The 12,191-nt window shown below is 55.7% G+C and overlaps 2 protein-coding genes across 2 annotated transcripts in view; one reads left to right on the top strand and one right to left on the bottom strand.

The window, feature by feature from the left end:
* Nucleotides 1-5,746, top strand: part of PRRC2C (proline rich coiled-coil 2C) — a 51,771-nt gene extending 46,025 nt beyond the window's left edge. Inside the window, exons 32-33 of the mRNA XM_021405075.1 lie at nt 547-673; nt 3,883-5,746. Coding sequence (XP_021260750.1) covers nt 547-673; nt 3,883-4,140 — 385 coding nt within the window. The 3' untranslated portion in view covers nt 4,141-5,746. The remainder of the gene's footprint in view (nt 1-546; nt 674-3,882) is intronic.
* Nucleotides 7,996-12,113, bottom strand: MYOC (myocilin). The gene is given in 5 exon segments (XM_021405062.1): nt 7,996-8,642; nt 8,806-10,342; nt 10,495-10,614; nt 11,058-11,753; nt 11,756-12,113. Coding segments are annotated over 4 exon segments (1,737 nt in total). The 5' UTR covers nt 11,892-12,113; the 3' UTR covers nt 7,996-8,642; nt 8,806-9,557.

Genomic DNA, 12,191 nt, shown 5'->3' with positions numbered 1-12,191 from the left:
GCTTCATTTAATTCATGGTGATTCATCACGTCTTAGAAGTTCTAATGGAGGGACATGCTCTCAGCCAAGTAAAATAAGAAGAGAGCATTTTCTCTAGAACTCTGGAAATCTGCTCAAATGCATTTTTAAAACATTGGCCAGCAGGTGAGAGTGGAAGCAGCTGCACGTTGCAGTTGAATGCCTGTTGTGACAAGCTCAGAGCCTGACAACAGTATAAAGGGAGCAGGACTGAGCAAAAGGGAGCAGAAAGGGGAAGAAGCACACACTTCGTTAGTAATTGTATCATAGTACTTTTGGGAGAGGTCTTTCATATAGACATAAGCCTATAGCCTTCCCATATCCTAAATATTTCTCATATTTTTTCTCTTTGTCTTCTTAAGTTCTGGGTTTTTTTCACTTTGAACTGACAGTGCATCCAGAAAAACAGCTGATCCCAGCTTCTCTAAGAGATTTCCCCCCACTCCAAGCTGCCTTTTAATTTGCAGCTAATGATAGAAACACGCTTTGTTTGAGAGCAGTGTGATTCTAACCGATGTTTTTCTTTAGGGCCAGTTCTACGAGTCCTAACAATCAGTCCAATAAAATGAACAGCATTGTCTACCAGAAGCAGTTCCAGTCAGCAGCTGCTGCTGTGAGAATGACCCAGCCATTTCCTGCACAGTTTGCACCACAGGTAGGAAACTGCTGGCTTCCTGCAGGCAAATCTTGCTCTGTAGAACTCGGTGTCGTCGCAACTTTGTTATGTTTCTTCAGGTTTTATCACAGGGAGATGCACAATGAAATCCTTTTAAAAAAAAGAAACGTGTGAGGAAACTGATTTCAAGATGAAGGCAAAAACACCTTCTGGTCTTACTAACGAGTAGCGCAGGTTTTGCGGTGGGTTTAATTTGAGAGTTCTGTGCGTGCCGGGGGATCTGTTAGAAGGTGTGAACGATGTCAGTTCTTGTGCTGGCTTTCCAGGGAGCACAGCTTTACAAGGGTGCTACGTCCCGGTTGTGGATGACTGTAGCCAGGCTGCTAGGGAGAGGTAGCCTCTGTAAAAATGTAGGATATTTCTCTTTAGGCTTTAACACTTGAGTGTCTGACTGCAGAGCTTAAGGTTTGATGTTTTTGGATTGCAACTAGCAGAAACTAGTACCTAGACTTCTCAGCACTGCCTTTAGTGACTCCTCCACTGCCCTTGCGTGGGTCTTCTCCCTTATTACTTATGATGTCTACGTTGTCAGTAATACGTGAAGGCACAGCAGCACTCAATTGCTGTTCTTTCTTGGAATTAAGGTGTGGCCTCTCAACATAAAAGCCTGTTTTCTTGACATCAGTTTGACAGCAGAGCAGGTGTTTTTTCTTCCCCTATAAGATGATGCCAACGTGCAATCTAGTTGGCGGTTTTGTAATTGCTAAATGTCTCTTTTTGTTGTTTTTCCCCCACTTAGATCCTCTCTCAGCCTAACCTGCTCCCTCCATTGGTAAGAGCCCCATATACTAACACCTTCCCAGCGCCTGTTGAGAGGCTGCCAATAGTACTGCATAGTCAGATGCCGTCTCAGATGATCACAGGCCTTATGAGCCACCCTCGCTTACCGCATGTGGCCAGAGGTCTTTGTGGATCAGTGTCTGGAGCCAGAGGCAGTCAGGGCCAGGCTGCGATGAAGGCTGAACAAGACATGAAGGTTAGTATTTGAACTGCAGTGCTGCTAACACCAGTTCAGTCTTGACGGCTTGTAGGGCAGGAATGTGTCTGCAGATCATGTCTTAATTAAAATGCCTCCGGAGCCAAAGCCAGTAGCCGGGCCTGCAACAGCTGAACGTAGACCTTTTCTAAACCTTGTTTTGTTTTTCTGTTAGTAAGAACTTGAGACTAAAAAAATGATTAGGGAGCTTCCTTTCTCAAGTGATCCTGTGCTGAGTGGCTGTGAAGCAGCTGCTGCTGCCCAAGGCGATCTGACAGCTGGATTTTTGAATGAGCGGTGAAGCCCATGAACTTGAGTGCTAGCTGTCACTTCACATCTCCCCCAACTCTGAGCAGCGGTATGAACCCTCGTGTCCCAGCCAGCCTTGCTTCTAGCTGATTCTGCTAATTCTTTTCCCAGTGAGATGCAGTGCCTGTGTAAGTCTCTCTGGCAGAATGCAGTGACATGGTACGCTCCACAGAAGAGGTGCCTGCATTTCAGTAGCAGGCAACGAGTCGTGTACCTTGCTAGAGCGCTTTGGGACCCTTCAGGATGAGGCAAGCTCTTCTTACAAGGCAGAGACTGCAGGGAATCTGCGTAGGGACAATGTACATTTAGCTCATCTACCCATTTTCTGCAGAATAAGCTGCTTGTGTGGATGGGTGGTGCCTGGGAGCTCCCTTACCTGCTGTCATTGGCTGTAACTCATGTAGGGAGAGGTACAAAAGCGAAAGGGTGTGCTTATTCTGGTGACTTCTGGTTGTAGGAGTTGATAAACCCCCCACCTTAAAGAGACCAGGTGTCCAGAATTTTTCTACTACTAGTTGATGTCCTCTGGAGACCTAACAGATGATGTTGTTGGGGTATTGTCTTGAGTCGATTACAGACTGGATCTAACCTGTCATAGCAAATACAGACATGCAGTCCTGGCTTTCTGAATCTCCTTGCAAGTGCTGCTCAGAAGAATGTAAGTTATTTTGTCATGCTTGGTTGCCTGTGATTAAATCATTCAGCTTTTTAGCCTTAACCTCAGGGGATATCTGAAATTACACAAAGGATTTCAGGTGTTTGGCTTCTGTAAAACCAGACTATTGTTGCAGTTGGTGTGACGAGAGTTCACAGATGTGTTTTCTATTCTGTTGGCTGCTTGAAGCAACTATACGGTATCAAGACCAAGACCTCATGTTCTGGGCTTTGGCTGTTTTTTCTCTCCAACTTCCTATAAAATGCATAAAATACAGAGAGGTATGTGGGTCTGGTTGTCTGTGTTGTGGTTGGAGTTCCTTGTGTAAAATAGGTCTTCATATTTTTAAAAAGGCATTTAACTGCTTCCAGAAGGTTGAACTGGTATTGCGGCTCCTGCTTTACCCAAATCTGGGCCAGGCTGGAGAGCCAAGTGTTTGGTCTGAAGCATCTGGTGCGCACAGCTCTTCACTGATACGTGGAAGGTCCAGTGTAAGACTGCAGCTTTAACTCTTGGTCACAAAGGCTGGACTTAGCAGGTGCAAGTCGAGGTTACTGGTGGGATCAGGAGGGATTCAGAGGAAGCCAGGCAATGGTTTGTGCTTCCCAGGATGAGTACCTGCTTCAAGTTGGAAGCAGACACAGCTTCAGCAACATGTAGCACAGATTGGAGTCAGGTTCGGTTGCACTGGCATTACAGGCTCCAAGGTCTGTGTCCAGAGCAGCAGGGGGAAATTTGGCTGCTCGGAGACTCTGCTTCTCTCCTTCTGCCTCATGCTTTCAGCTTCCTGAGTGTAGGGGCTGGATAAAGGACAGCTGCTGTGGCCCTCAGTGCCTGTGTGGCTGGGTAGTGTCAGGCTGATGCAGTGTGCAGATGTGTTCTGGTCCTGTCTGACACTGTGCAATGAAACTTCAGTTTGTTTGTACTCTTTCGGGGCTCTTTGTACTTCTGCGTTCTGTAGTGCTAGCTGGCAACATAAAAAGATGTGAGATAACGATTGAAACTTGTCCTCGGTTCTCCCTTGTGGACGTGAGGATTGTGAAGAGCAAGGGAAGCCTAGGCACAGTGTTACACTGCTGCTGAGGAGCCAGGTGCCCAGGTGTGTGGGCATCTGGGAAGGAACTGGATAGACACTGCCCTTCTGGCAAAGCCTGGCCAAGGTGGTCAGTCATTTAGGCGTTGCTTTCGTGAAGTCACTTGGATTCCTGTACCATCTCTCCAGTAAATATATTTTCTCCCTTCCTTAAGGCAAAGCAGAGAGCAGAGGTACTTCAGTCCACCCAGAGATTCTTTTCTGAGCAGCAGCAGAGCAAACCGATAGGAGGCAAAGCGCAGAAAGTGGACGAGAACGGGAGCAAACCCTCCGAGGCGATTGCTGACTCTTCAGGAGTCTGCCAGGACAAAGCAGAGGAGAAGCCTGCCCCCGCACCTGCTGCAGCAACAAAGCCTGTTAGAACTGGACCAATCAAACCTCAGGCGATCAAAACCGAAGAAACAAAATCTTAGAGGCTGTATTTCCTTGGAGGTGGGGGGGAGAGGGGAGGACGGGGGAGATGGCGGCGGCAGCATGAATTTGTAGCCCCGAGGATGAGACAGCAGTCCTCTCTGCCCGCAGGGCTCTCACCTACATAAAGGGACGTAGAAGCTGCCGGCAGTTATGAATTCAAACTGCTGTGTATCCAGCTGAGCTTCTAGGCTCTTTGGGCTTGTTATTTCCTCTGACAGCATGAAGACCGCTTCTGGTAGTGTGCACGTTTTACACGTGTGCGCGTGTTTTGGCTTACACACCTGTACGCTTCCCAGCCTGAAAGCTGAGAAATAGCACAGCGAGGAAGAAGGCGGTTGGGGAGGCGTGTTCCTAGCTGACGAGATGAGTACTCTCCCTTTCTTCTGATCTTCAGCTGCTATTTATCTTTTTATAAACTCACGAGTATGAGAACACGCAGATTTGAAAATGGTGCTGGGCCAAGTAACGTGCATTAAGTTTTTAGGGACTTAAGGAGCTCCCATCCTGAACTAAACAGAGGGATCCACGTAGCTGGCAAAACCGCCTTCACCGTGTGACGTGTAGCGTAACACAAAGGGTGACGTGGCCGTGCTGAGTTCCCTCTGAAGGCAGTGCTTTGGCTGCTGCTTCTCGGATGACAATATACTGTATTTAGATCACCATATGGAAATGCTACTTGGCCACCTGTGTTCTCTACGCCCACTCCCTCAGTTGTTCACCTCTGGAGTTGAAAGGTTAATTGCATCAGTAGTCCCAGTTACTCTGTTCACCTCTGTCCAGCTGTCTTTATATGAAGCGAGTGATCTTTAAACGGTTTCCAGCTTATGTCTGTATACAGCGATGAGCACTTAGAGCTGTGCCACAAGAATAAAAGAAACCTTGTTGGATTAAAGAGAATCTTACCTAAAAGGTGCATTCTTTATATCGGAGCTGCGTCGCACCACTTCCCTGCCCACAGTGTGCTGGAACGTAGAATCAAGTCAGATAATGCCTTTTTAATTGTATCCTCTAGTATTATAGCTGTAGGACAGTACTGTATGATACTTCTGTGAATGTAAGATATCCTGTACCTGCTTATGATATGTAGTAGTGACTGTGCTATACTGGAGCTGTTTTTAATAATGTTATTCTAGAGGTTTTTTTCCAGACAATGATTGAAAAGCTAATAAAAAGCACCAGGTACCACATCAGTAGCAGAACTTGCTGTTTTTTTCTGGGATTTTTTTTGTTACTATTTTTTTGGTTTTTTTGGAAAGAAGAGTGAGTTGGAAGTCTAATGTGTATAATTTGTTCAGATGACTGCAGAAGCTGGAGAGGCTGTTGCTGCTATTGATGCCTAGTGAATCGCTATTGGTTATCTTTTTATATAAATATATATATAATTTGAATTTTTGGAAACTTTAGCTGTGATGTCAACTTTGGAAAAAAGTATCCCACTTGTAGTGTGAGTTGGCATTGTACAGAAATTAACAGCCATATTGGTCTAGAAATGTTAAACTTAATTTTTTTTCCATTTGTACAGGGGTAACGCACTGTATTAAATATGTACGGTCTTATTTACATGGGTTTGATTACAGAAACTAATAAAGTATTCTCTAAATAAAGTATCCTGGTAATCTCATGATTAGCCAAGTGCTGCAGGAGGCGAGGAGAGCGCCCAGACGTCATGTGCCAGGCGAAGAGCGCGCCCTGCAGCTTGGGAAAGCAGCGGGCCAGGGAGAAACTGAGTTTGAAGCAGCTCCAGTGGTGCTTTCCCTCTGCCCTGAGCGCTCCTGTTCTGCGGTGAAGATCTTGTGTGACATTGGCTTCCATGGAGCTCTGCGAGGAGCCTGCTGCTTGCATCCGCAGGACGTGGCGTCGCCTGTGAGCTGCTCGGTGGTAGACTCACCATGCTTTTCGCTTGGGGGACGATCTGCTCGTCCTAGGAGACCTGGATGCAGCCACCTGGCTGCACTCAGCTGCCGCTGAAAGCAAGACGTGCTCATTTCCTGCAGGGGCAATGTTTCCAAGGAAGCGGGGAGCTTCCCTCTGCTGCTGCTCAGCCCTCCTGCGCTGCTCCCTTCCCAACTCGCTGCTGCGGGGCCAGAATGAGACAAAAGGGCCGAGCACCACACGCACCCACCCCTTCACACCATACAATTAATTACTGAGCCTTTCCTGCCTGGCACGCCCTCAAGCACAGCTCTGAGCGCAGGGCTGAGCGCCTTAGCAGCCCTTCAGCTGCAGGTGCTTGTCGAGCCGAGGAGCTGGAGGCAGGATCAGGGTAAGGTGGCTGCGCCCAGCTGGCCACCAGAGGGTACACTCGGTTCATAGCAAGCACCCAACGCCTTATTTCCCATTTCTCAGTGCTGAGAGACAGCTTGTGCCTTGGGAAAAGGTGCTGGCTGGCTCTGTCCCCCCCAAAGCAACCGCCTGAAAGAGCCGTGCTGCTGCTGCTGGGTGAGGGGCGGCGGGCTGGGGCTGTGCCTTGGGGGAGCAGAGAAGCTGGAGATCTGTCCTTATGGTGTTGGTTCTTCTGGGGGCGGGGGGGGGTTCCTGCAGAATTGCAGCAATGGGGATTAGATGGAGGTGCTGTAACCTGCAGCTGGAGCCCTGGGCAGAACTAACTCCTGAGTGGGCAGCACTGCAAACAGTGTGTCCTCTTTGTGGGAAAAGGACAAGCACGGCTGCGGTAAGCACGGGGGGAGAGGAGGAAGAAGGTGGGAGAAATGAGTGCCTCTTCTCTGCTGGCTTGTATTAGAGGGACTCTCCAAAATAGACTCTCTACAGTTGGACCATTGTATTTCAAGGGGATTCTGAAAAGATTAATCTTCAGCTCTCCAGTAAAGCCACAGGAAAAATCAGTTCAATTCCCCAGCAGTGGGAACGGGCTGAGCTTTTGGATGTTTCTTGTGCTGAGCAGAACAAGGACAATATTTCTGCCGGAACTTAATGAAAAACAAACGTCTGGGGGTTCAGAGCGCTATAGACAGCCCGGGCCCGCCTCGCTTGCCTTTGAGGGCAGGTGAAGCATGCAGTCAGACGCCCTGCTGGCTTTTTGTCTAGGAGCGGGACCTGGTGTGTAATCTCGGCTCTAGGGCTCTCGGGCTGTCAGGAACAATTGCAGTGGAAGTCCCATGAATTGGGAAGCTATTTTGTCTGGGGAACTCGCTGTTTTTTTAATTAGGTCCCGTCCATGAAAAGATTGTAACTTTTCTCGAGACAGGAGCAGAGGGGTTGGTGCGAGTGGGGCCGGAGCCAGCAGTCCTGCTCAGCTCGACCTTTCTGCTGGGATTTGGGAGGGGAGGGATTCTCTGGGCTCGCTTTGAATAGCCTGCTAAGTCAATCTATGTATTTACTGCTGTTCAGCTCAAGCCTGGCTTTCTGGAAATCCTGTGTGCCTTGGCTTGTCTTCATTTATTTTCTTAGTCAATTAAATGATGGACTTCCCAGCCTGAAAAGCCCCCGGCGCTGGCAGGGAGCGGGAGGTGGGAATTGCTGGGCTCGGTCCGGCTGGTCCTAGTGCCGTTCCCTGAGCTCCGCAGCCCGGGAACAAACCATCCCTTCATCCCCAGGGGGAGGAGCAGGCACACGTGGGCCCCTCCACCCCAACTCCGTGGCCCTGGGCTCCTGCAGCGCCTCAACTCTGGGGACATTGGGTGGTGCCCCATGCCTGCAGATAATGTCAGGCTGCACGGGCTCTGAGCACCTGGTGGAGCTGCGGGTGTCCCCCTTCATCACAGGGCAGTGGGACCACGTGGCCTTTTAGGGACCCTTCCACCTCAGTTCTGTCATCCACGCAGGGTGGGTTTTGGAGTGAGGCGGAGGGCCGGCTGCCCTAGGGCTGTGGGCAGCATGCTTCCCAAGGCCAGGAGTGCTGCGATGGACTAAAGTTTATTGCTGGCAGCTGTGCCTACACTGCGTCCCCTCGCCCTGCAGGCGCAGCTCTCGGCCCTCGTACAGAGCCCAGCAGGTGTGCATGGCGGGGATGGGGCTGCGGTCAATGGCGGGGTTGCTGGACTGCGCTGCTGGGAGCCATGGGAAGGCCTCAGCCCTAGGCTCGGCCTCCCGCAGGGCGATGATGGGCTGCTCCTCAGTGCGGGCCTGCACATGGAGCTGGGTGCTCCGCAGTACGCAGGTGTTGCAGGCCTCGGGCTCCATGGATGTGGCACTGGAGGTCCTCAGCTCCTCCCGCAGCTCCGGCTCCTGATCCCTGGAGAAGATGGCGTAGCTAACAGAGAGCGGGGGGATGTGCTGCCGGTCCACCTCGCTGTAGTCCTGCAGCGAGACGGCAGCCAGCCGCGAGGCGGCACAGAGGTGGCAGGAGCAGCAGGACACGGCCACCTCGGGCCTGGCCATCGTGCAGAGGGAGCTGAGGCATCTCAGTGCAACAGAGGCTCGCCGCGGGTCACGGGGCTCTGTGGTACTGCCAGGCTTCACCATGGCGATGACACGGGCACATCACTGCAGGGCGGACGCCTTTGCCTGCGCTGCTCTGCTATGTCCCGGCCCCACTGCAGGCCTGTGGGAGGAGAAGGGGCTGAGAGCCTCCAGGAGCCTGCCCAGAGGGGCAGCAAGTGCTGATACTCAGGTGATGGGATGTACCCCATCCTGTGTCCACCCCACTTAAGGCAGAGCCCCCCACCCAGGTGTTTTGTCAGTGCCCCCCAGCCCTCCGGACTCACTGGCATTGTGGGACGTGTGTGCTGCCTGGCTCTAGGACTTGTGTTGCCTTGGTGCCTGCGGCATCCCCTTGTCCACTGCCATTCTAGAACAGGGTCGTGCCCTTTTTCCTCACCCTGTGGGTGGCCGCAGGTGATTGGCACTGCTCAGCAAGGACAGGACACAGGCACACCCTGTGTCTCTATGCTGGCCCCAAACCTGCCCCCCCACCCGTCTCACCTCGTAATGCTATTTTAAATTAAGCAAATCTCTAGGGTTTAGCAGTTGAAACTCAGACGTTTGTTCTGATTTAATACCGCAGAATTTATTGGGGCATCCCCCCGAGCTGAGGGGGTAGCAAGCCTCCTACAGCCTTTCTACAATAAATAGTGATAACCGCGGGTTCTGGAAGCAGCACGGGAGAGCTGCTGGCAAGGTGAGGTGAGACAAGGCCAGATGCGATAGGGGCAGCTTGGGGCTCCTGGGCGCTGGAGGGCCAGCGTGGCTGAAGGTGCCCCCTCTCCAGTCCCACTCCGTGTCCCAGCGGGAAGGCAGCCAGCGGCCTGCCCACCTGAGCCCTGCCCGCTCCCATCTCTGGGCTGGGAGGATGCTGGAGCAGGGCTGGGAACCACCGGCACCCACTCAGACCCACGAGGGCCAGAGAGGGACGCATCTACCGGCTCAGCTCAGCCCCGAAGAAGCGCTTTGTTTCATGGAGCACAATGGGATTTCTTTGCAGGAGGCAACAGCAGGAGGCCGGGGGGCTGGGCGGTGCTCAGGCATGAGCGAGGCGCACGGGGTAGGCCACCATGTTGTAGCTGTCCCAGGCAAAGAGCCGCCGCTCCGCCGGGTTGTAGTCCACCATGCTGAGGTACTGGAAGCGGTTCTCGAAGGGGATGCTGAGGCTGCGGCTGGTGCCGGTGGCCGTGTCGTAGGCGAAGTTGACGGTGGCGTTGGGAGCAGAGTAGCTGCTGACGGTGTAGAGCGTCCCGCAGATGATGAAGGAGTTGGCCACCGACTGCTTGCGGATGTTGGTCTGCCAGGTGCGCCGGATCTCCAGAGTCTCGGGGTCCAGCTTGGAAAGGACGATGGCCCCCTTGGCCTTCTCGGTGCTGTACACCACCCACAGCCCCGTTTCATCCACCGCCAGGTCGATGTCCGTGTAGCCGCCCCACGAGTAGGGGTACTGCCCGTGGTAGCCGGCGCCGGGCAGCTCCCGCTCGGCGGAGATGGCCTCAGCCCGCAGGTCGTAGCGGGCCAGCGCGCGGGAGCGGCGCGGCTGGAAGAAGAGCCCGCCGCGGTAGACGACAGCCCCGGTGCTCTCCAGGGGCCGGGGCAGGACGTGCACCTTGGCGGGGTAGCCGCGGGCCAGCTGCTCGGCCGCCTCGTACTGGAAGAGCTGGCGCACCTCCGTGCCCACCGTATCCACGCGCCACGTGGTCTCCCGCGTGAAGGGCGCCACGGGCTCGGGGTCCTTCATCCACACCCCGTACTTGCCGGCGATGGTGTCGGCCCGGCCCAGCACCACCGGCTCCCCCACCCACGCCAGCTCGCCGCAGCCTGCGGGGACAGCAGGACGGACGCGTTAGTGCCAGGGCCGCGGTCACGCAGGGCCCCAGGGCTCCCCCAGCCCCAGTTCTCCCCGATTCCCCCGCGGTTCCCCACGCCACCGCTGCCCCAAGGCCCCCCCCAGCCCAGTCCCGGGGCAGTACCCGAGTCCTCGGCTCGCGGGCGGCCGAGCGCCGTCTCCTCCAGCAGCCGGGATGCAGGGAGCTCCGTCCTCTCCGATTTCAGCTCCTGGTAGCCGAGGGGCTCCGGCTGCCACCTGGGGGCTGCGGGGGGGCCAGGCAGCTGGGTGAGCCCCAGCACTGAGCCCTCACCCCCCAAAATCCTAACATCTGGCTTAGGAGCCTGGCGCCCTGTGCTGGGGCACGTCAGTGACCCAGGGCTGGGGGGCACCACTGGCCCTATTGCTCCCTCCCCACGAGGGAGGGAGCTGCCCATGGTGTGGAATCCCAGGGTCCCCCCAGATTAATGCAGTCCCCCCCCCCACGCCGATGTGGCCAGCAAACAGCACAGGGGAGGGGGTTTGGGGGTCCCCAAGCTGGGTGCTGTCCCCCGCAGTGGGTGGGCACTGTTCCAGGGGGCAGATGCCCCAGGAGGGGGAGATGGGCTGCAGGGTTGGGGGGGGGCAAGGGGACCTGATGGTGTGGGGAGTATGCACGATTCGAGGTGAGGAGGGGATGCCCACAGATTCCCATCCCCCAGCACTGACCTTTGCTTGCAGAGCGTAGGGCATCACGGCCAGGCACCCCCCCCATGCCGGGAGGGCAGCGTGTGGCCCTGAGGCGGGCGATCTCTTGGGTGCTGCTCTCCAGCCGCCGGCTCAGCTCCTCTTTCTCCCTCTCCAACCTCCCCTTCTCCTCCTCCAGCCGCTCCTTGGCCCGCTGCAGCTCCTCACACCCCGCCGGGGCCGCTTGCTGGGGGCCTCGCGACCACACGCTGCTCACGTCGGCCCCTCTCGGCCCCGAGCCCCCCATGCCCCCCGTGCCCCCAGCTCCCTCCAGGCGGCTCAGGCGGGCGGTGAGGGCGGCCAGCTCCGTACGCAGCTGGGCTACGCTGCCAGCCTCGGGGCAGCTGGCCTCGCCGGGGCTGGCCACCGTGAAGCTGTAGGTACAGCGCCCGCTGGCATCGTTGTTGCGCCGCAGCAGGGCTCTGGGGTCCCCGCGGACGCTCAGGGCCAGGCCCCCCGCCAGCAGCAGTAGCAGCCAAGCACCCGGCATGGTCTCGCTCAGCACCCCGCGCAGCCCGCCCGCCTTTATAGGGCCGCGGGAACCTTCCAGATCCCTGTGCTCCCCCCGTGCCGCCCGCTGGCAAAGCTCCGGCAGCGTGCGGTGGCCGAGGCCAAAATATTTGCGCGGCCGCGTGCCAGGGCTGCGGCGGGGAGGCGAGGCCGGGGCCGGTGCGGCGGGACCCCCAGGGGACCCCGGGTGCCGTCGGGGGGGGCTCCGTGCTGCGCCGTCCCCCGGCGCCAGGGCTGCTCCCCGCACCGCCCCCCGCGGTGCTGCTGCTCCGCCGGTTGTGCGGCTGCTAGGCACGGGGGTCCCATAGCGCACTTTTGGAGGGGGGGGAAGGGGTTGGAACAGCAGGTGGAGAAGTGCCGAGGGGCACAAGTCAGGGCCGCACGGGGCCGGGAGGTGGAAATTTCCCCGCTGCGGGACGCTGGGAGCTCCCGGGGGCGGGATGGGACCGCACACGGCAGCACGGGCAGCGCTCCCTACCCCCCCGCCGCCAGCCGTCCCGCTGGCCACGCCCCCACCCACAGGCCACGCCCCCACCCGTCCACTGACCACGCCCACACCCACGGGCCACGCCCCTCCGCGTTGACCACGCCTTTACTGCGCATGCC

The sequence above is a fragment of the Numida meleagris genome, chromosome 7 (genome assembly GCF_002078875.1).
Source record: "Numida meleagris isolate 19003 breed g44 Domestic line chromosome 7, NumMel1.0, whole genome shotgun sequence".
NCBI lineage: Eukaryota > Metazoa > Chordata > Aves > Galliformes > Numididae > Numida > Numida meleagris.
The sequence above is the reverse complement of the archived record's forward strand: the minus strand, read 5'-3'. Positions and strand labels throughout refer to the sequence as shown.